General features: G+C 43.7%; 1 protein-coding gene across 3 annotated transcripts in view; it reads left to right on the top strand.

The window, feature by feature from the left end:
• Positions 1–20,436, top strand: part of DCC (DCC netrin 1 receptor) — a gene marked incomplete at its 5' end in the record, with an annotated part of 926,289 nt that overhangs the window by 761,198 nt on the left and 144,655 nt on the right. For all 3 annotated transcript variants that reach the window (XM_083402635.1, XM_083402634.1, XM_083402636.1), the window contains 3 exons: positions 5,146–5,287; positions 10,766–10,876; positions 15,647–15,841. In XM_083402635.1, the coding sequence (XP_083258761.1) occupies positions 5,146–5,287; positions 10,766–10,876; positions 15,647–15,841 (448 nt within the window). The remainder of the gene's footprint in view (positions 1–5,145; positions 5,288–10,765; positions 10,877–15,646; positions 15,842–20,436) is intronic.

Below are 20,436 nucleotides of genomic sequence, written 5' to 3'. Positions count from 1 at the left end.
CATTGTGCCTGATAGAGTCAGATTTGCTTGTCTCCCACTCTGCCACCTTTAAAAGCTTTTAAAATCGGCTGCCTCCCTTTGCCTCATGGAATGCTTCTGCCTTAGTAAGATGTGTGAAATTTCCTAGGGGGGGGAATGCACTTCTTATCAAACGCATGCATTGTGTTCTAAAAGGCCTATTAGGAAATCAAGAGGTGTGATATATCACAACTCCAAATAATGGGTTTTTAAGGTGGTTACCCTGCCCCTCTGTCTGGAGTAGGGTAATTAGTATTCTTTTCTGTTATCTCCTAAGAACTTTATGATGCTATGGCATAGCTTGCAGCTTTGCCATTGATTCTGCGAGAGCCAAAGCAACATCTAAAATAGTATTGATTAAGAAAAGCGGAGACAGCGCAGAAAATACTGCACCCTCCCAAAGGAAATTGGCCTCAGTCCGGTGCATAAGTCATGTTTGATGACCGCTGTATCTGTATGAATGCAAATGTGCAGCTCTCTTTTATAACAAATGCGTCCAATGTGCAGCAGACTCCTGCTGTCTACACATTGTAATTCAGGCAGAGCTTAATTTGAGCCACAGTTTACTGAGCAATTGTGTGAATGGCTTTATCCCATGGGTGGGCAAACTAAGGCCCGGGGGCCACATCCGGCCCAATCGCCTTCTAAATCCAGCCCATGGACGGGCCAAGAACCAGCATGTTTTTACATGAGTAGAATGTGTGCTTTTATTTAAAATGCATCTCCAGGTTATTTGTGGGGCATAGGAATTCATTCATATATTTTTTTTTCAATATATAGTCCGGCCCCCACAAGGTCTGAGGGACAGTGGACCGGGCCCTTCTTAAGAAGTTGCTGACCCCTGTGTTTAGCCGCCAAGATCTTCGTTTCAGAGCCAGTGTGGTGTAGTGGTTAAGAGCGGTAGTCTCGTAATCTGGGGAACTCGTGTCTCCGCTCCTCCACATGCAGCTGCTGGGTGACCTTGGGCCAGTCACACTTCTTTGAAGTCTCTCAGCCCCACTTACCTCACAGAGTGTTTGTTGTGGGGGAGGAAGGGAAAGGAGAATGTTAGCCGCTTTGAGACTCCTTAAAGGGAGTGAAAGGCAGGATATCAAATCCAAACTCTTCTTCTTCTCTTCATCATTGGTGATGTTATCAGCTCTGAACGTTGAGCCAAGCTCAGCCAAATGTCACCCCCTCAGCGGACACCCAGGGCAGCCCGCCCCCACCGCCCTACTTCCTCCACCCCTGGCTAGGGTGACTGACACATAAAGAGACTGTGCACCTGCTGTTGGTTGCCAGGAGTAGCTGGAAGTGGCTCCGGACTGAAGGTACTTCAGGACTGGAAATCACAGCCAGGTTCCTCTGCTCCAGAGTGGCTAAAGAGGGCAGGGAACCATGTTGATGGAAAGACAGAGACATCACTTCAGACTAGGATTTCTAAAATAGGGGTGGGGAAAAGAGAGATATGCCCCTCAGGTGGTTGGCGTTATGTAAAGCTGATGTGCGCTATGTAATGAAGCATTGTGGCCTTGTTGTTTATGTTGATTTTTAGTTTATTTGCTCATTGTAATTCTTTGAACATGCACACCTTTCCAAAAAATGTCTTTTAAAAAGTGTAGAGCAAGCGTTGGGGAAGGGTTTGCAGATTGGGACTCCGATATAGGAAGGATTTAATTTTATGGCCTCTTTGGTTCCGATCCATATCAGCCCTGTGGAATGCCCTCCCATCCGATGTCAAGGAAATAAACAACTATCTGACTTTTAGAAGACATCTGGAGGCAGCCCTGTTTTAGGGAAGTTTTCTAATGCTTAGTGTTTTATTGTGCTTTTTATATTCTGCTGGGAGCCACTCCAAGTGGCTGGGGAAACCCAGCCAGATGGGCAGGGTATAAATAAGTTGTTGTTGTTGTAAAATATTTAAGATATTTGAATGCTGGTTGCTAATTGTGCAAATGGTGTCCCTTACATTTTGGCCCTGAGTAACTAATGGTAAGGGACGCGGGTGGCGCTGTGGGTTAAAGCCTCAGCGCCTAGGGCTTGCCGATTGAAAGGTCGGCGGTTCGAATCCCCGCGGCGGGGTGCGCTCCCGCTGTTCGGTCCCAGCACCTGCCAACCTAGCAGTTCAAAAGCACTCTCGGGTGCAAGTAGATAAATAGGGACCGCTTACTAGCGGGAAGGTAAACGGCGTTTCTGTGTGCGGCTCTGGCTCACCAGAGCAGCGATGTCACACTGGCCACGTGACCCGGAAGTGTCTTCGGACAGCGCTGGCCCCCGGCCTCTTTGAGTGAGATGGGCGCACAACCCTAGAGTCTGGCAAGACTGGCCCGTACGGGCAGGGGTACCTTTACCTTTACCTTAACTAATGGTACACCTTTATGGAATCAAGGTTCGGCTGAAACTTTGTGGCTTGTACAAAACAGGCAGCTGGTTCCTCATCAGCTTCTTTTTTCTACCCAGTAGCATCTAGGAAACTAAAATGGTTCATGTGATTGTGTCACAAGTTTCTCCACGCCTGTTAAACAACAGCTGATGGAGAGAAAACATGCATCTTCAAGGGCTAGCTCAGTTGGTAGAGCATAAGACCTTTAATCTCACGATCCTGTGTCAGAGACCCACATTGGGCAAAAGATTCCTGCATTTCAGGGGGTTTGACTAGGTGACTGTTCTAGTCCCTTCCAACTCTACAGTTCTTTGATTCTATGATCTTACTGTACTAAATATTACTGGGAGAGGAAGTATAGGGCTGTTGCTTTTTTGGTGTCTAATTTCAGCCAAAGGAGGCAGTGTTTGGGGCAGACTTCATGCACTGCATTGTGATGCTTTTGTCAAAAAGGAATACTTCCCCCACCCCTTTTTTGAAAAATTGGACAGGTTTCAGCACAGCCCTGGTAAATACCAAGAGCTGGCCTTTGGCGCTTGCCTGATCAACAGAACAGTTGCACCACAAACACATACGGTATATGGTTGGCATCATGTAATCTGACATATGAGCAACTAACACAAGCATTGCACAACCAAAAGTGGGCTGAGAAACCTTCTGAGTTAAAATAGCAACCCAAGTAACATTAAAGAGCCCAGATTTATATGGAAACAACTCTGTGCTGTACAGTATCCATTCTTACTAAGGTGAAAATGGTCAGCTATGTAAGCAGTTGTGCTTTGTGGATATTCCCATAGGAGAATTGAAGTAGTTTATTTGACTGCTTGGACTTGAAATAGATTGTTTATTTTGATCCTTTGAGATTTGACATCTCAGGAATCTGCAGTTCGTTGATTTCACAGGGAGTGTTGGTGTTCCACCCCTTGCAGAACTGGGGCTTTCATTGACTCTGGTGGATCTGAACTACTAGATAAAACCATTTATTTAATCCTGTTTTATAGGATTGCATTTACGTTAGGTTTTTATAGGATTGTTGCTACTCTCTGGAAATGATAGTGCTTCAAGAGTGTTTTATAAGTTTGCTCTTCGGCTTATGGTGTGCATTTTAAAGTTATTTTTGAACATTTGCATTTTCATATAAGCATTATCTGCCTACAATTTTCTTTACAACCCTGGCTACTAAACCCACATTTAAAATAACCATTTCCAGAATTGAAATACGCAGTCTGTTCAGCCATAAGGGCACTTTGTATCATCCTGCATAGAGCACAGCTGAGATTGTAGCACGCAACAAAATCTTAGGCAACACTTATACACAAACCCGAGTTTTATAATGAGCAAATAAATTACGTGTCTGCCAAAGCTTATATTTATTTATGAACTAATCAACTTCCTACTGATAAAACTGGGTATGTTTGCAAAGTATTCATTGACACCTGCTATTAATTGGCTTTGAAGGAGCAGCAGAATTGTGATACGATTTTGTGCAGTCATTGGCAGGCGTCAATTGACCCCCAATTTAACTTGTAATCCTGATTGACCCTCCACTTTCCCTGATGTTATTATCTATCCAAGGTGGTGGAAACAGCATAGTTTTTATCATAGCAACTGATGCAAATATTTTGCTATTAAACATTAAAATTACTGTTTTGTTATCAATGAAATGCACATGGTTTTAATGATTGACTGCATTCTAGCAGGATCCAGAACAAACTTGTCTGAAGTGCTGTTTGGTTCTTTCATTAGTTTCACATTTAGAAATAGACACTATAAACTTTAACAGAAAGGCAGTCTGTCTCCTCATAGCGGGGAAGGCTAACCAGGGTGGATCTACACGCAGGAGGAAAAACAGTATAAATAAGTCAGAAATTAAATCGTTATAACAAAAGAAAAGAAAACACTATGGAATATCGGAAATATTTTTTTTTGCTCTCCGGAGCCATCTGGTGCTGAATGTTTATAATGCATTCAAAACGTTATTTTTAGACTAATGTAGCTGAGTCCCAGTTGTCCTGTGTGTGCCTGCTAAGATCTGATGGGCATCTTCAAGGCCCCTCCAGCTCTTCCTCCTTGTGTTTCTTCATTTTGAAACCAGATGTTGACTGCATGGCCCTTCAAACAGAGGAGTAGCCTCTGTAAAGCAGGGCACATTGGCACCACATTACAGGAGAGGCTCCTATGACCAAATAATCATCTGTATGAACATAGCCCACCACATGAAAAGTAAAAAAAAAAACCCAGAACCTGGCATGAACATCTCATGGTTGTTTAGTTTTATATACAGAAAAGTACTTTATCTCCCTTTTTTGCATGGAGGGGCAGTCAATGATCTATTTCAAGTCTCTGGTCTAATTGCCTATGGTCTCTTTTTGGGGAATCCTGCAATGTGTTTAAGTTTTTACTCTGCTAACTATATATTGGAGTTCTGCTCTGGATCAATATTGAATAGAATTCCCACGATCGTGAGCCCCAAGCCATAGTCTGAAGTGGCACCACCCTGACACTTCAGCTGGCTTTAGCATGTTTGTATGATTTAGTTTTAAAAAAGGAGTACTTCTATTTTGATAAAAGTGCCAAAGGTGGCAGCACAAAATGGCTGCCATGGTCAACAAACAAATAAAATGGCAACAGTACTCTGTACGAGTGAGTACTGTCAAATAAATGTGTGTGTATACCTGTGTGTGTAGGTGAGTATTGTGTATAACTTGATGTATAAAACCTCTTCTACGAAAATAAAATCAGCTTTAACGTTTTTTGTTTTACAGAGCATCAAAGTGAGCTGGTTACCACCGCCTCCTGGTACACAAAATGGATTTATCACTGGCTACAAAATACGACACAGGAAGACAGCCCGCAGGGGTGAGATAGAAACATTGGAGCCAAACAACCTCTGGTACCTGTTCACAGGTTAGTGTTTACACGGTTGCAGCCTTACAGTGTTGTTGATGAAGGAAATGTTTTGGGAATAAAACGCACTTTCCGTTCGAATGGGATGTCATCCCCCTTGCATTTAGCTGACGCTTATTGGACTGCACAGCAACAACCCTCATACATTTTTACTTTGTTTCCTCCTTAATGGCTTTATCCTATGTGTGTGCCTCTCCATTTTCCTCCGCTTAATGAGATTGAAACACAATTCCCCATTCTGCCTAGCAGTTTCTATCCTAAATTAGTTTCCATGAATGCCAACTCAAATATGAAACCAAAAGCTGTCATGCTGCTACCGGGGTATTTCTTTATTCTTCATAAACAAACCAAAATGTCCATTTTTTTATGACAAGTTGGATATGCAAGGATTCTCTCTTGCGTTTTTACAGTGGTGCAACGTCTCTCTGGCCCATTTTGCATGGATTGCTAAGCCAAACCGTGGCTTAGCACAAATAAGTAAGCATGTGGGCTCCCAGACAGGAGATTTTAGGGACTTTGCTTCTCCTTGATCTTTCTTCTGCTGCAGCACCATGCTGAGTTATGATACGATATGATACGATAATCTTTATTGTCATTGTCCCATACAGAACAACGAAATTGAAAAGTTCTACATCAGACATTCAAGAACCACCAAGCCTGCTATCCCAGCTATCCCAGCCTAGTTAACCCCCTAAAAACTTTGATACCTCATCATTAAATACAATATACTCCCATAGAGACTACCTTACACTGCGTTTAAAACCAAAATTTGGATAGAAACTGTTTCTCAGGCGGCTAGTCCTAGTCTTTATAACCCTGGACCTTCTTCCAGAAGGCAGAAGCTGAAAGAGATCATTTCCGGGGTGTGTACTGTCCTGCACTATCTCTGCAGCTTTCTTATGACATCTGGAAGTGTAGATTTGATCCAAGGTGGGAAGAGTGCACCCAATTATTCTCTCCGCAGTCTTTACAACCCTGGACAGCTTTGTTTTTCCCCTGACTGTGCAGCTCCCAAACCACACACAGAGACCATAAGTTAATACACTCTCCACAGTACAATGGTAAAATGCCATCAACAGGTCCTTTGAGATATTATTTTTCCGGAGGATTCCCAGAAAATATAACCTCTGCTGTGTTCTCTTCATCAAATCTTTACTGTTTTCAACTTTCAACCATGGTTTGGCGTTGTGTGTCATCTGAACCCATGTTTATGGTTTAGCTATACAGTGGTGCCCCGCAAGACGAATGCCTCGCAAGATGGAAAACCCGCTAGACGAAAGGGTTTTCCGTTTTGGAGGTGCTTCGCAAAACGAATTTGCTATGGGCTTGCTTTGCAAGACGAAAATGTCTTGCGAGTTCCTGCGGGTTTTTTCCCCTCCCCCCCTTTTTCCCAAGCCACTAAGCCGCTTATCAGCTGATCCGCTAAGCCCGCTAAGCCGCTAATAGCGCTAATCCGCTAAGCCGCTAATGGGCTTGCTTCGCAAGACGAAAAAAAACTGCAAGACGAAGAGACTCGCGGAACGGATTCTTTTCGTCTTGCGAGGCACCACTGTATATCCATACAATAAAGTGACATAATACAGCAATTGTGAATGGCAACTATGCATTCTTAGAAGATAAAATAAATAGGTGAACTCTTGTTTCTCTGTTCCTTGTTTTGGCTCTGTTCCTGTTAAACCACCTGAGTTTGCTATTAGAGGTGATCCTGGTACTGTTAATGGCACTACTAGACAGGGAGGGATAGAGGAAGCGGAAGAAAGAGCGCCTTGTGTGGTTGTTGTTTTGATATTTCATCTGAAAGGTCAACTCTGCCACTTCTGCAATAGGACTCTGGTAGTTTCTCCTCCACCTACGGGAAGTTCTCCTTCAGATTCCACATCTAGAGGATGTTGGGGGCCATATGATCCCATCCCAAGCTCCTTACCAAGAGATGATACAAATTAGAACAGAATTAGAAAGGTCCAGGAATAAAAAAGAAAGAAAAACACCCCTTCATTTTCTAAAGAATAATTCCATGTGTGATTGTTGGAAGAAAACATGCTTTTATTCCCTTTGGAAAGCTGTAAAGTAGGCGATAATCAGGTATGAAGTAGAACAAATGTACCTTCTAAACATTGTTTAGAAGAGAATATTCTGCTGAGAAGCTCCTTGTGCGGAGCTGGTGTGGTTGCGTAACGATGCGCCAATGAAATTTCCTTCTTCTGCATAACTCTCAGTGATATTTAAGAGCTGTCAGTGTGGTTGTTATGAGATCAATTTAATTTTGATTAGTTTGGATAGGGGTAGCCTGTGTATGGAACGGAAGGCTAAAATTACAGCCATATAAAGATATAGGAGCAGCTTGCACCAAAAGCCTATGGGGGAGCACATTATCTGATGATATGCCTAAGACTTCTAGTGCGCTGGCAAAATCAGCCCTCCAATTTCTTGCAAGCGTTCTTCCCCTGCAACAGACACTTCTATTTTTCCATCTCAGAGTGCATGAAAATTTCTTTAGAGCAGGGATAAGGAACCTGTGATCCTCCAGCTGCTTCTGAATTGCAGTTCCCATCATCCTTGACTATTGACCTCGCTGACTGGGGTTGATGGGACTTGAAGTCCAACAACAACTGGAGGGCGACAGTGAGGTGGCCAAGAGTGATGTGCATCTTTGACTTTCCAGGAAAAGTTTCACCAGCACTCAGTCCCCTTTCTGTCTGCCCATGCTTCCTGTTCTGGAAAGGTGGCTTATACTGTATCAGACTGTTGGTCCATCTAGCTCAGTTTGTCTACACTGACTGGCAGCAGTTCCCCAGGGTTTCAGGAAGCCGTTTCCAAGCCCTAGCGGGAGATGCTGGGGCCTTCTCCAAATAAGGCAAAGGTTGTACCAATGAGCTATAGACCTTCTCTACATAGGAGGAGGTCTTCCCCTGGGCTATAATTGGATACTGAGAGCTATAGTGAGAGAACGGTGCTGAGAGTTGTTAGAAGACACCTATTCTGGTTACACAGCTACCATACCCAGAGTTCCCTGAGAGGAGGGATTGATTGTCAAACCACTCTGGGAATTGTAGCTGTGTAAGGGCACCCTTAGCAAACTACGCTTCCCATAATTCTTTGGGTGAAGTGGTACATTAGTAAGTTATATATATGGCGTTTATGTGGCTCTTCACTTCAATGGGTCTACTCTGAGCAGGTCTAGCATTGGATACAATTCTGGGACGCGGGTAGCACTGTGGTCTAAGCCACTGAGCCTCTTGGGCTTGCCGATCGGAAGGTTGGCGGTTCGAATCTGCCCGACGGGGTGAGCTCCCGTTGCTCTGTCCCAGCTCCTGCCAACCTAGCAGTTCGAAAGCATGCCAGTGCAAGTAGATAAATAGGTACTGCTGTGGCAGGAAGGTAAATGGCGTTTCCGTGCGCTCTGGTTTCCATCACGGTGTTCTGTTGTGCCAGAGGCGGTTCAGTCCTACTGGCCACATGACCCGGAAATCTGTCTGTGGACAAACACTGGCTCCCTCAGGCTGAAAGCAAGATGAGTGCCGCAACCCCATAGTCACCTTTGATTGGACTTAACCGTCCAGGGCTCCTTACCTTTCTTACCTTTACAACCCATTTCTCTTTTATTGTTTCTTTGGAAGCTCAAAGTTTTTTAAAAATTTTGCTGTCCTGCAGTTTTGTATTTATTGGCCCAATTTTATTTCTGTTCTCAGTTTTCTGTTTCCTGATATTTTATGATGCATTGCAATTTGGAAACATCCAACTTTAGAAATAAATCATCACTTTAGAAATAAATATTGAAAGGTGAAATAAAAATCTTGTAAATAAACCAAAGGTGCAGGGTATCTGTTGCAATTTGTCAGCCCGCATATAAAATGAGCTGTTCGAGAACTTTCAAGGAAGGCTGTAGAAATTCATTTTTAAGTAGGCCAAATGGAAAGGAAGCAAAGACATCTTTCATTGCTGCTGTTTAGTTGCGTATTACAGGATTTCCAAAGGAGCTGGAAATCATGCAGCTTTTAAAGAGATGATTTAAATATCCAAGCAGCAAGACTTTATGTCTCCTTAAAAGCTTCTGCTGGTGAAGGCAGGTGTTTCTGCCCACTAATGAGGACAGCTGCAATAGCAAAGAAATTCAGAGCTACGACAAGGACTCTAAATCAAGACAATTGATTTTATTGTAAGATTTGCCATCAGCTAAAATTTAAAAGTGTTGTTTTTTTAATTTTGAACATTCTTCCCCAGAGGAACTTTGCAATTAAATGTGACTGTTTATCTTTATGCTTCATGGTCAGTATGAGATACACAAAATGATAAAAAAGCATATATTGCTGTTGCAGGGAACAGCACAGTTAGCACCAGCATGATGCTTCTCTAATAGAGCCTAGCCATAGAGTGGAAGGCATTAGCTGTGCCAGGATTCACACTGGTTCAGATTCATTCACACTTCTGTTAGGAACACTGCATGTTGCAATCAGTAAGACTATGCTTTGCCAAGGCACAAGGCAGGTGGCACCTCTAGAACTCCAGGGAGGTGTTGTGGTTCAATTGTCAAGCTAGGACTTGGGAGACCAGAATTCACTGGGTGAATTTGAGCCAGTACCTGCCTCTCAGCCTCATCTACCTCACATGGGGACGCGGGTGGTGCTGTGGTCTAAACCACAGAGCCTCTTGGGCTTGCTGATCAGAAGGTTGGCGGTTCAAATCCCCGCAACGGGGTGAGCTCCCATTGCTCTGTCCCAGCTCCTGCCAACCTAACAGTTCAAAAGCATGCCAGTGCAAGTAGATAAATAGGTACCACTGTGGTGGGAAGGTAAATGGCATTTCTGTGCACTCTGGTTTCTGTCACAGTGTTCCGTTGCACCAGAAGCAGTTTAGTCCTGCTGGCCACATGACCCGGAAAGCTGTCTGTGGACAAACGCTGGCTCCCTTGGCCTGAAAGCGAGTCGCCTTTGACTTTACCTTTACCTTACCTCACATGGTGGTTGTAGGGATTAATCGCAGAGGGAGAGAACCAGTGGCATGCGAACAGTTGCCTAGGGGAATTAAGTTTGTCCCCTAAATGTCCCCCTGGTGCCTCCTTCCCAAAGTCCAGGAAGCTTTTGCTCTCTTAGGGAGAGAGGCATGATGCTCTGACGGGTCAAAGAGCCTTTGACCACCTTCCAAAAGCACACCCAGCTTGAGGAAGGATACAGTAAGGCTCCAAGATCCTGTCCCAAAGCCCAGGAAGCTTCTGTGTGGCTCAGGAAGGGAGGTGCAATGCTTACAACTCATGACATCAGCCCTCCACCAATCGCCCTCGCAATCTGGTGCCTGTGGAAAATGTCACCACACGCCACTGGAGAGAACTGTGTACACCACCTTGAATTCCTTGGTGGGCTGTAAATGAAACAAATAAACAAAGCTCCTTTTGGGTGTACATGGCCTTTGTAGATTGTGGCTCATCAAATCCTGCTAATATTAACTGAGCTTTTTGTATGTCTTGATTTGTATCATACGCAGGTCTTGACAAAGGCAGCCAGTACAGTTTCCAAGTTGCAGCCATGACAGTCAATGGGACAGGACCCTCCTCCGACTGGTATACTGCAGAAACTCCAGAGAGCGATCTTGATGGTAATTGTATTTTTTTCACAGCCATTATGACTGCCTTTTTGCTCATTCTGATGGTTGCCTTGCCCTTCAGCTAAGGCTGCGGTGGAGGTCAGGAGCATTCAGCTTCCAGACCCATTGGAGCTGTTGTCTGAGTGCTTTCTCTCAGCAGAAGGTTTTTACTGGCTGCATGCTGTTAAAATTCTCCCTGTGTATGGACAAGTGAAGCAGAAGTGAGAAAAGAAAGGCAGCTTCATTTCTCTCCCACTACGCTCCTAGCACCTGTGTTTAATTTTAACTTCTTTCCCAGCTGTTGCTGTTGCAACTTTTGCCAAAATTGTAATATTGGGTGGTTACTGAAAGCCAGGTTTGTTTTTAACCGTATTGCTTATTCTTCCGTGATACAATTCCTCTGGGAGTTATCAAAAGAACCGATCTATTTGTGGCAGGCCCAATGGTCTATCTGCTATCAAAATGATATGTAGAAGTTCTCTGGGACCTTGGTCTTCCCTTGCTCTGAAACACTTGAGCAGCCAGTTCTGGGCACTTGGATCTGGGATTTCCATTGCCCCTGAAAAACTTATACAAATGCCATGATGGTGATGACCATTCCTCATTGGATCTGTAGCCTTCCAGTCCCCAACTCCTATCACTCCCAGCCAGCATGGCCAAGGGCCTGGGATGATGGGAGCTGCACCCCAACACTTGGGAAGGCCACAGTATCCCTGCCCCTCTGGTACAGTTTTCAAATATGGATGTTTCATTCAGCTGTCATAGCTGATTGGTCAATGATAGAGCCATTCATGGCCCCATATGCAGCAGACATTTAAAAGGGTATCATGCCACTTTCAATAATCACGCCTCTCCCCAAGGAATCCTGGGAAACCTAGTTTGTCAAGGGTGCTGAGAGTTGTTTTAGGATACCCCATTTCCCCTCACAAAGCTGCAATAATTGGTTTAACCCTCAATCCCTCTTCCCAATGAATTCAGTTGATCTGTGAGGGAACTGGGGTCTCCTAAGTACTCTCAGCACTCTTTACAAAGTACAGTTCCCAGGATTCTTTGGAGGAAGCCACGACTGTTTATGATACTCCTTTAAATCTATAGCTCAGATGGGAGCCATGTAGGGATATGAGATCCTTTCCCTCAGGCTGGTGGTTTTTTTTGGGGGGGGGGGATGGGGGTTCGAATTGTGATTTTGCAATTGAAACTCCAATAACCATCTCACTGCTGAGAACAGCACCCTGCGCCATACTTGGTTTTAAACCTGTTTCCGTTTGTTCACACTGCAGAAGCAAGCACAAGGGCACAAAAACATTTAGAGCCAAGCCTGTACCTTGAATCACTGACCCAGTTCTGTACCCCAGTGCAGACCCAGTCTAAATTGCTTCAGAACACACACACAGTCTGGCTTTTTAAACAACCATCACCTTTCAGCTTCATGTTTTGCGTTCTAGCTACCTCTTGGGATGGCTCCTTTGGCGAGATCTGCAAGGTTAGAGACATGCAAGGATCAGCTAAATTCCTTTGGTGCTGCTGTGCAGATGGTTAACTGCAATTCCCTCTCTGCTGTTTTGCTGTAGAAGTTCCTTCACCGGATGCTTTTTTTTTTTTTGCATCTGCAGTAACACACACACACACACACACACACACACAATGAAGAGTGTCTTGAAGAAACTCCCTTAACTCCCTATGGATTGCCCATTTAATTAGTGTGTTTTGTTAAAGCGATTAGAAATCCAAACACTGCTGCTGATCCAAGGTTCCCTGGAAAGCCAGAATAGTCTTTCTGACAGCTGGGAGCATTTTAAATATTTATTTTGAGCATAAAGCATTGTGCTTTTTTCTCTGAGGGGGGGAAGGAAACCACTGGATGCTCAATTTCCCCCAAAACATCCGACTCAAACAGTTTAAGTAATGATGTTGGGGATCCTGGATCAGTCTTGTATAGGAATATTCTGGAGGAATATATTTATGTGTATTCTGGGTATGCTGTTTAACTTCCTTTCTAGACAAGAGCAGATCTCCTCCATTTCTGCACTAGGTTTACTCTCCATTCAGCTCTTCCCAAATTCTGTGTTTACCTAGAAGAATTCCTGGAATTAATTCTAGGACTGGATAAGGCCCAGTTTGCTCCAATTTTCCATTCATTTGCATTCATCTTCCCCTCTATATTACCATTGCATCTGTGTGCGTTGATGCAACTGTATGTACAATTGCACTTGCCACAGTGTTTTATATTGATGAACCTGTGCTCTCCTGAGCACTGATAACTGATAAGCTGCCTTAGGCTGAATCAGATCATTGGTACATCTTTTTCAATATTGTCTACAATGACTGGCAATGGCTCTTTGGGGTTTCAGATAAGGATCTCTCCCCAACATACATGGAGATACAACCTAGTACCTGGAACTGTTAAGAACTGGAAGCAGTGGCACCCTGTGCTGTCTATATACAAAATTGGTGCATAAACAGTGGTACCAAATAATGTGGTAGTCCAAAATCTAGAATAAATTTGGAGGAGGGAAACTTTAGAAGCATTTTTTCCCTCTTAAAGGATTGATTTATATGATCTCCCTACTCATAGTTGGATGCTGTTGAATACACACACACATATTCTTTTCAGGTTGGATCATTGTCACACTGATTGGTAGAATCCTTTGCCTCCAGGACAGGAGTAACAAATATGGTGCCCTCCATATCTTGCTGGACTCCAACTCCCATCAACCCCAATGGCCAGGTATAATGGGAGCTGGAGTCCAGTAATATTTGGAGGGCACAACATTGGCTGTCCCTGATATAGGAATATGCATAGATACAAATTTCATCTCTGTGTGTCTGGGTAAACCAAATAAAGCCCTCTGCACAGGAAAAAGGCTGAAGCAGGTGATATTGCTGAAATTCAAAGTTCATTTGATCAGAATTCCAATTTACCTCCCTCCTACTTCACAGGTGAATTATGAATCAAACACTGCTTATCTTTAAATTCTTCCTCAGCTTTCAGTGGGGAAAACCAACATCCATGCAGGAAACATCTGCTACCAGTTAACTATCCCATATCCCATCAAGTTTTGCATTTAAGCTATACCTGTGCCCTTCCTATGTTTTCATCCTCTCCCTTTATTCACCCCTCCCCTTGTGATTGTACACCTATGAGGACACATGCATGTGCTATTCAGTGCCTGGTATAAAGTTGTCCTTGAAGAGCAATGAAGGATTATGAAAAATAGTAAAGTATCCTGAACATTTTGATGTGCCTCATTTTAATCCCTGCCCTTGAAGCGCAACATCCCACCCCTTTATGCCTGCTGCATTTGAAAATGTTCCTAATGATGTCCAGCATTCCAAAACAGCTTGCTTTATTTTAACTGTAAGAAAATGTATTGCATTTCAAATACGTGCACACAGTGGTCCGGGAGATACTTAATGGTGTCGTGTCTGTTTGTTTCTTTGTCTGCTCTTCCTTAAATGAAGCATCATTCAAGAATAGATTGACTTTGAGACTGTGGAGATTGTGAAGCCCTTGCAAATGTTGCTGTGTGCATTATGCGACCTCTAACATTCTCATAAGACTTTCCAGTGGATCCAGCAGTTCCTCAGAAGAATTTTATTCTGCCCCCAAAATTCACTGCAAAGCTTATAAACTATCAAGGGCACGTACGGCAGAATCAATGACAGCGCCGCTGAAAAGTATTAATCCCATCAGTTTTTTACTGCCTCCCCTCCGCCACCCGCCACCCAACGTTTATAGTGGGAATACTTCACAATCAAAGGAGGCCCTTTTCTTGGAGTTTGTGCCAGCATTTTGCCTCTGAGTCCTTTTACCTCTTCCATATGGCTAAAATATGACAGGCCTCCTCGTGGGGGGAAAAGATTGCAACTTGTTTCTTCCGCTCTCAAAGAGGCAAGTTGCTTTCCTGCTCTTCCGAGGAGACTTGTGGTATGGTAGCTCCTAGGCAAACCTCCAGCAAAAGGGCTTGCTTTCACCTCCAAAGGGTTTTAAAACACCCACCCACACCATTAGACTGGATAACCATCTCATTCCTGGCTTGCACGTAATAAAATGCAAACGAATGCATTGTTAATAGAATGCTGTCGGTATATCATTATTTTCCTAGACATATATCTTACCCCTCCCCCATGTGCTTTAGTATTAATCAGAGGAGGCAGGGTGAGTGAAGGAAAAATGAAAATATGCATGGTTGCGATAATGAATGCCACAAACCTAGACTGTCGCCACGTAATGTTAGAAGCACTGACTTATTTAATACTGCTTAAGTTGCTAGTCAATTGTCTGCTTACTGGCTTTTCGGAGCTTGCTTGCTGTTCACTATTATGAAATGTTTTTCTGTGAGTAATATATGCACACACAGAGAGAGAATGAGAGTGACTTCCACGTATTTAATTTATTGAACTTACTAGCTTTGTCCTCCGCCATTTTTCCATAAAGGATAATTCTTGCTTCCCCGCTTGTCTGACTCTTCAAAGAATAATAATTCAATGACAGGAAGGCGAAAGCATAGTTTGGAGATGACTGCATCTGTTGAATGGCACAGTTAGACACCTTGTGCTTGGAGGTGGAAAAAATTCAGTTGTGCATTTAAAGACGATAACCCAGCCTAGATATTTTACAAGCTGTATATTTTAATGACTTGCATGCTACTTCTGCATGTGACAAGGATGTGATACTTTGCTTCTTTCCAGAAACAATGACAGGTCAGCCTAAAGTGTGCTCTTGCCGCCGATCAAACGCAGACGGTGGCACTGCTAACAGCATCTTCCTTTGACTCCTAGAATCTCAGGTTCCTGACCAGCCAAGCTCTCTTCATGTGAGGCCTTTGTCAACCAGCATTGTAATGAGCTGGACGCCGCCACTGAACCCAAACATCGTTGTGCGTGGATACATTATTGGCTACGGAGTGGGGAGCCCATACGCCGAGACGGTGCGAGTGGACAGCAAGCAGCGCTACTATTCCATTGAACACTTGGGTAGGTGGGATTTCCACTCCAGGAAACGCTTAGAAGCTTGGGGAGGGGGCGAAATGTGTTTCTAGGCCTTCTAGTCAACCTGTCTATTCCAGGCCATAGATGCAGAGTATCCCCAGGCAATGCTGGGGTTCCCCCAAAAAAACTGCGGATTAAGAATCCTGGATTTGTATCCTTGTGATGGATATACTACAGTTCCTTTGGTGGAAGCCATGTGCATTAAATGTATTGCGTGGACGCAACCTAGGTCAGAAAGATTCTTCCACCCTTCGAGGCAATGAGTTCTGTTAGCAAATAGATTATACAGTGATCGCTCGGGTTGCGAACGTGATCCGTGTGGGAGGCACGTTCGCTACCCGCAGCATTCACAACCCACGACCCACACGTCTGCGCACATGCAGGTCACAATTTGGTGCTTCTGCGCATGCACAAAGCACGATTTAGCACTTCTGTGCATGTGCAAGCGCCGAAACCCAGAAGTAACTGTTCTGGTACCTCCGAGTTTGGCACAGTGTGCAACCTGAAATCATGCAACCTGAAGTGTCTGTAACCCAAGGTATGACTGTATTAACATTCAACTGAATTATTATTATTATTTCTTAATACCCCAGCCACTCTGGATGGCTTCCAACAGACTATTAAAATACTGTCCTCTTGTTACTTGACTCATTACATGTCATCCTGTCATCTTTCTTGCCAATACAAATGAGAACCTGGCCCAGAGTAAACCCCATGTCCTCTTTGCATGCATGTGTGTGGTTGTTTTTTTAATAGCATCCAACGAATGGCTGTGGCAGCCCAGGGCAAAATCAACTTGGGATTAATTGGGATTGCCAGTTAATTAACTTTGAGAATGATGAAGTTGAACGCCTAGCTTCTGTGTTTGTTGGAGTGGGGCTCAAGCTCCAGGGTGTGACTTTTAAAACAAATGTCTTGGCTACATGCTGTAGCAGCAAGAGTAGAAAGAAATATGTTTACAATGACTGAGTTCTGGCTTTTTCTCTTGCTCAAGTGTGAACCTCTTTTCAGATTTAGAGTAGCCTCAGTTCTCTATTGAGTTGTCTAGACTGCAATCACAGACTCAGTTGGGTGGATTGCCAAAAATCAGCTACCCTTCTTTATCATATCCCAGGATCGGCAACGTCTGAGGTTGGGGGTAGATCCACCCCCTCAACTGCCTAAAATTGTTGTCTCCTTTTCTCTTATATAATTCAGCAACTCTTATTGCCTGCATCCTTGCACTTAAATTACTGAAGGTCACTAAAATGATTTGTCTTATTACTTCCTGAAATATTCAGTTCTGGTCATTGGGGTATACTGTGAAACTCTGGCAATAGTAAGACTTGCTAAGTAGTATTTGAATATTAAGGCATACGTTATACTTTATAACACAAAGTATAGCCAGGCTATAAAGCATCAATAAAGCATTAGTAGATTCTGGTTGGTTAAAAAAAAATGTCAATCGTTATTTATTAAGATTTATTTATATAATTATATTTAGCAAGAGTCCAAGTACTTGTCTCAGGGGCACAAAAAGTGACCCCTTCACTTGTGGTGCTCTTTTGACAACCAGTGATGATGGCATTTGCCGTGGTGATGTCATTTGTGCACTTTCACCTTTAGTCAATCAGCAAACCTGTAGCTGAAAGGAACCTGGGCTTTCTGTCCCTTAGAGGAAGCCACTTTCTGAATTGGACTTCAACAGAGCACATTCATGGAAATATATCTCCAACTTGGTGCTCAACTAAATGTTAGCTTAAACATGGTGAATTTCAAAACCTGCGCTTGCTAAGATGACAGGAAGCCGTGCATAACTTTCCACCTCCACCAGTTCTGCTTTGCCCTCAGCTAAGCTTAACCTCTGGTTTTAGTGTCTGACTGGGTGGAAATCAACTGAATCTGCATGGGAGGGATCCTTGCACATAAGAAGTATCAAACTTCTACCATTCCACCATTCTCATCTACAAGTGCATTAAGTGGGATTTAGGTTTACAAGGAAAAGCTTTCTCATTTTTCACTTCCAAATATTGTATTTTTAAAGGAATGCATGATTATTTTTCAAGTTCAGATACACTCCCTCATTTTTCCAGCCTTAAATTCAGTTGCACTATTCCTACTATACAACAATTTGTGTGTTTTCTCTCTCTTAAAAGTCTGCACATTTCTCCTAATACCTGTATTTCCCCAAGCTACACATTTTTGTGAGTAATTTCCCCTAGTATGATTAAATTTTGTACAATAGTTTGACTAATGCATGTATTTTGGTGCACACTTTTGGGTTGCAGAGCTATATCACAAAAAGTAGTAGTAACTGGCCAGATAAACCAGGTGAGGGGAGCCAGTGGGTCTCAAACCCTCCCCTGCATGTGAAGACAGGCTCTGGTGGATTAAGCAGATGAGATTGATAGTGGGTCCAATGGTAAAGAAGGTGATTTCAGCAGATGCTGTAGAGGGAAGTGAGAGGCAGGTGTAGCTCATCAACCTGGGAAGGTAGCCCATCTAGGAGCCCATCTAGGCCCATCTGATTCTAAACCTCTGCTGCCTTGTGGGATATCTTCAAGAGAAGAAAAGGTTAAGGAGCAAACCCTACACAAATCCAGAGTGGAGTTCCTAAGATGGTTGGATGACGCCTTGTAAGTCTCCTTCTGGCAACTCTTGCAGCTGACCTGGTGCCAAATGTATCGCTCTGCTTTCCTTTGGACCACATCATCAAGGCCAAGAAAGGTCCCTTGTTGCCTGGGTAGCCCAGGACCTGGGCAGCATAGGACACACTGCCTTCAGTGCTGCTAATACAGAGGTTTGACTTCACCCCTAGAAGCCCAGTCCATTGTCTCTCGAGACAGGTGGATGCTCTAATAAGTGCAAAGTAGGTAGATTCGTATTAAAATGTTAGATTAAAATGTTAACCAATTTCCCCCTCTCTTCCACATCCCTAATTTAGATTCCATTTCTGCACTATCTAAAAAGATCATTGTTGTGTCTCCCTGTATGACTTTCGATATTCTTCTAACTTGGCTTGCGGATCAAAGGCAGTGCCCTTGCAGCTGTGACTGTTAGCATCAAGACAGTAACAGGCATGAGAAAGTGGAGTGTTTCTTTTTAATCTTCCTCTGTGGAGGCAAGAGTCTGATCTAGCAAACGGCAGATCACAAACTCAGGAATCCCCAACACCGCTTTCCTGAAAACAGCCTGTGTTTGTCTTGCTCATTAATTTCTTGGCATCCAGAACACCGCTAACACATTTTCCTAATCAAGTTGCTTTGCTGTGCAGGAGGCTCTGCGAAAAAGCTGATCTAATGATGAGCTTGTTACGTCAACGACAGAGTCCGAAACATAATCAGCATTTTATACGCCATGACTGCAATGCTGGCGGGGTTATTCCAAAGGGTGCCGTTGCTTCATAGAGAAGTTGAAATGCTAATGAGTACCATGCTGAGTGGATGCAAAGTCCCACGCTTGACTTCTGAGCACATTCGTTCCTCCACTGCCAGTGTCTGAACACAATGGCAATCAAACCCTCATACTTCCCCTGTGTCAAAATAGTGTCAGGGGGTGTTTCATTATCCATTATTCATTGTGTGCTTTCTCTGACACATTGCCTTGATGCCATATCAGGAAAAATGTATTGAAATGCGGTGGAGGGTGGGATGTGCGTGCTAGCTTCAGGGAAACAAAGATCAAATTTTGAGGAAATGACTGCACAGGATCATCTTAATGGCCTGCATAATAGCCTGATTTGCACATCACACTAAGCTAACATTGTTGCTTAGCACGAATACATGGGGACCTGGAGAGGAAATTGTGGCTGCTTGGCTCCTACTTGGCTTTGCTGCTGCGCCAATAGGTTGTGGTTTTGCTTAGGTCATGATTTAGCTTTTTCTAACCCCAAGCTGAAGGTCCGTATAGTTAAAGCTATGGTTTTCCCAGTAGTGATGTATGGAGGTGAGAGCTGGACTATAAAGAAGGCTGATCGCCGAAGAATTGATGCTTTTGAATGATGGTGCTGGAGGAGACTCTTGAGAGTCCCATGGACTGCAAGAAGATCAAACCTCTCCATTCTGAAGGAAATCAGCCCTGAGTGCTCACTGGAAGGACAGATCCTGAAGCTGAGACTCCAAGACTTCGGGGACGACAGAGGATGAGATGGTTGGACAGTGTTCTCGAAGCTACCAACATGAGTTTGACCAAACTGCAGGAGGCAGTGGAAAACAGGAGTGCCTGGCGTGCTCTGGTCCATGGGGTCACGAAGAGGTGGGACATGACTAAACAACAACAACAACAAACCCCCAGCTGAAACCAAGTTTTCTCCTATGGTTTGCTGCTCATAGTTTGGCAAAGCTTGCCCGCCTTGTTCTGGGAGGTGAATAATTGGGAGGCAAACTACCCCTGAAACATGTGTGTGGTTGTGTAAAACTAAATACTTTTCTAGCCTTTCTAATATGTTCACCGTGGAGAAATGTCCATGTTATCTGGATTTTAAAGTTCAAGTTTTGAAGATGTGAGCAGTGGTATAAGCACTTGCTGTTTATCACAGCTTGGTTCTCACATCACATTAAGCCATAGTTGAACAACTATGGTTTGTTAGGAACATGCAGCAT

Source organism: Podarcis tiliguerta (genome assembly GCF_965153285.1).
Source record: "Podarcis tiliguerta genome assembly, chromosome: 11".
NCBI classification, from domain to species: Eukaryota; Metazoa; Chordata; class Lepidosauria; order Squamata; family Lacertidae; genus Podarcis; species Podarcis tiliguerta.
This window is presented reverse-complemented; position numbering and strand designations above follow the sequence as displayed.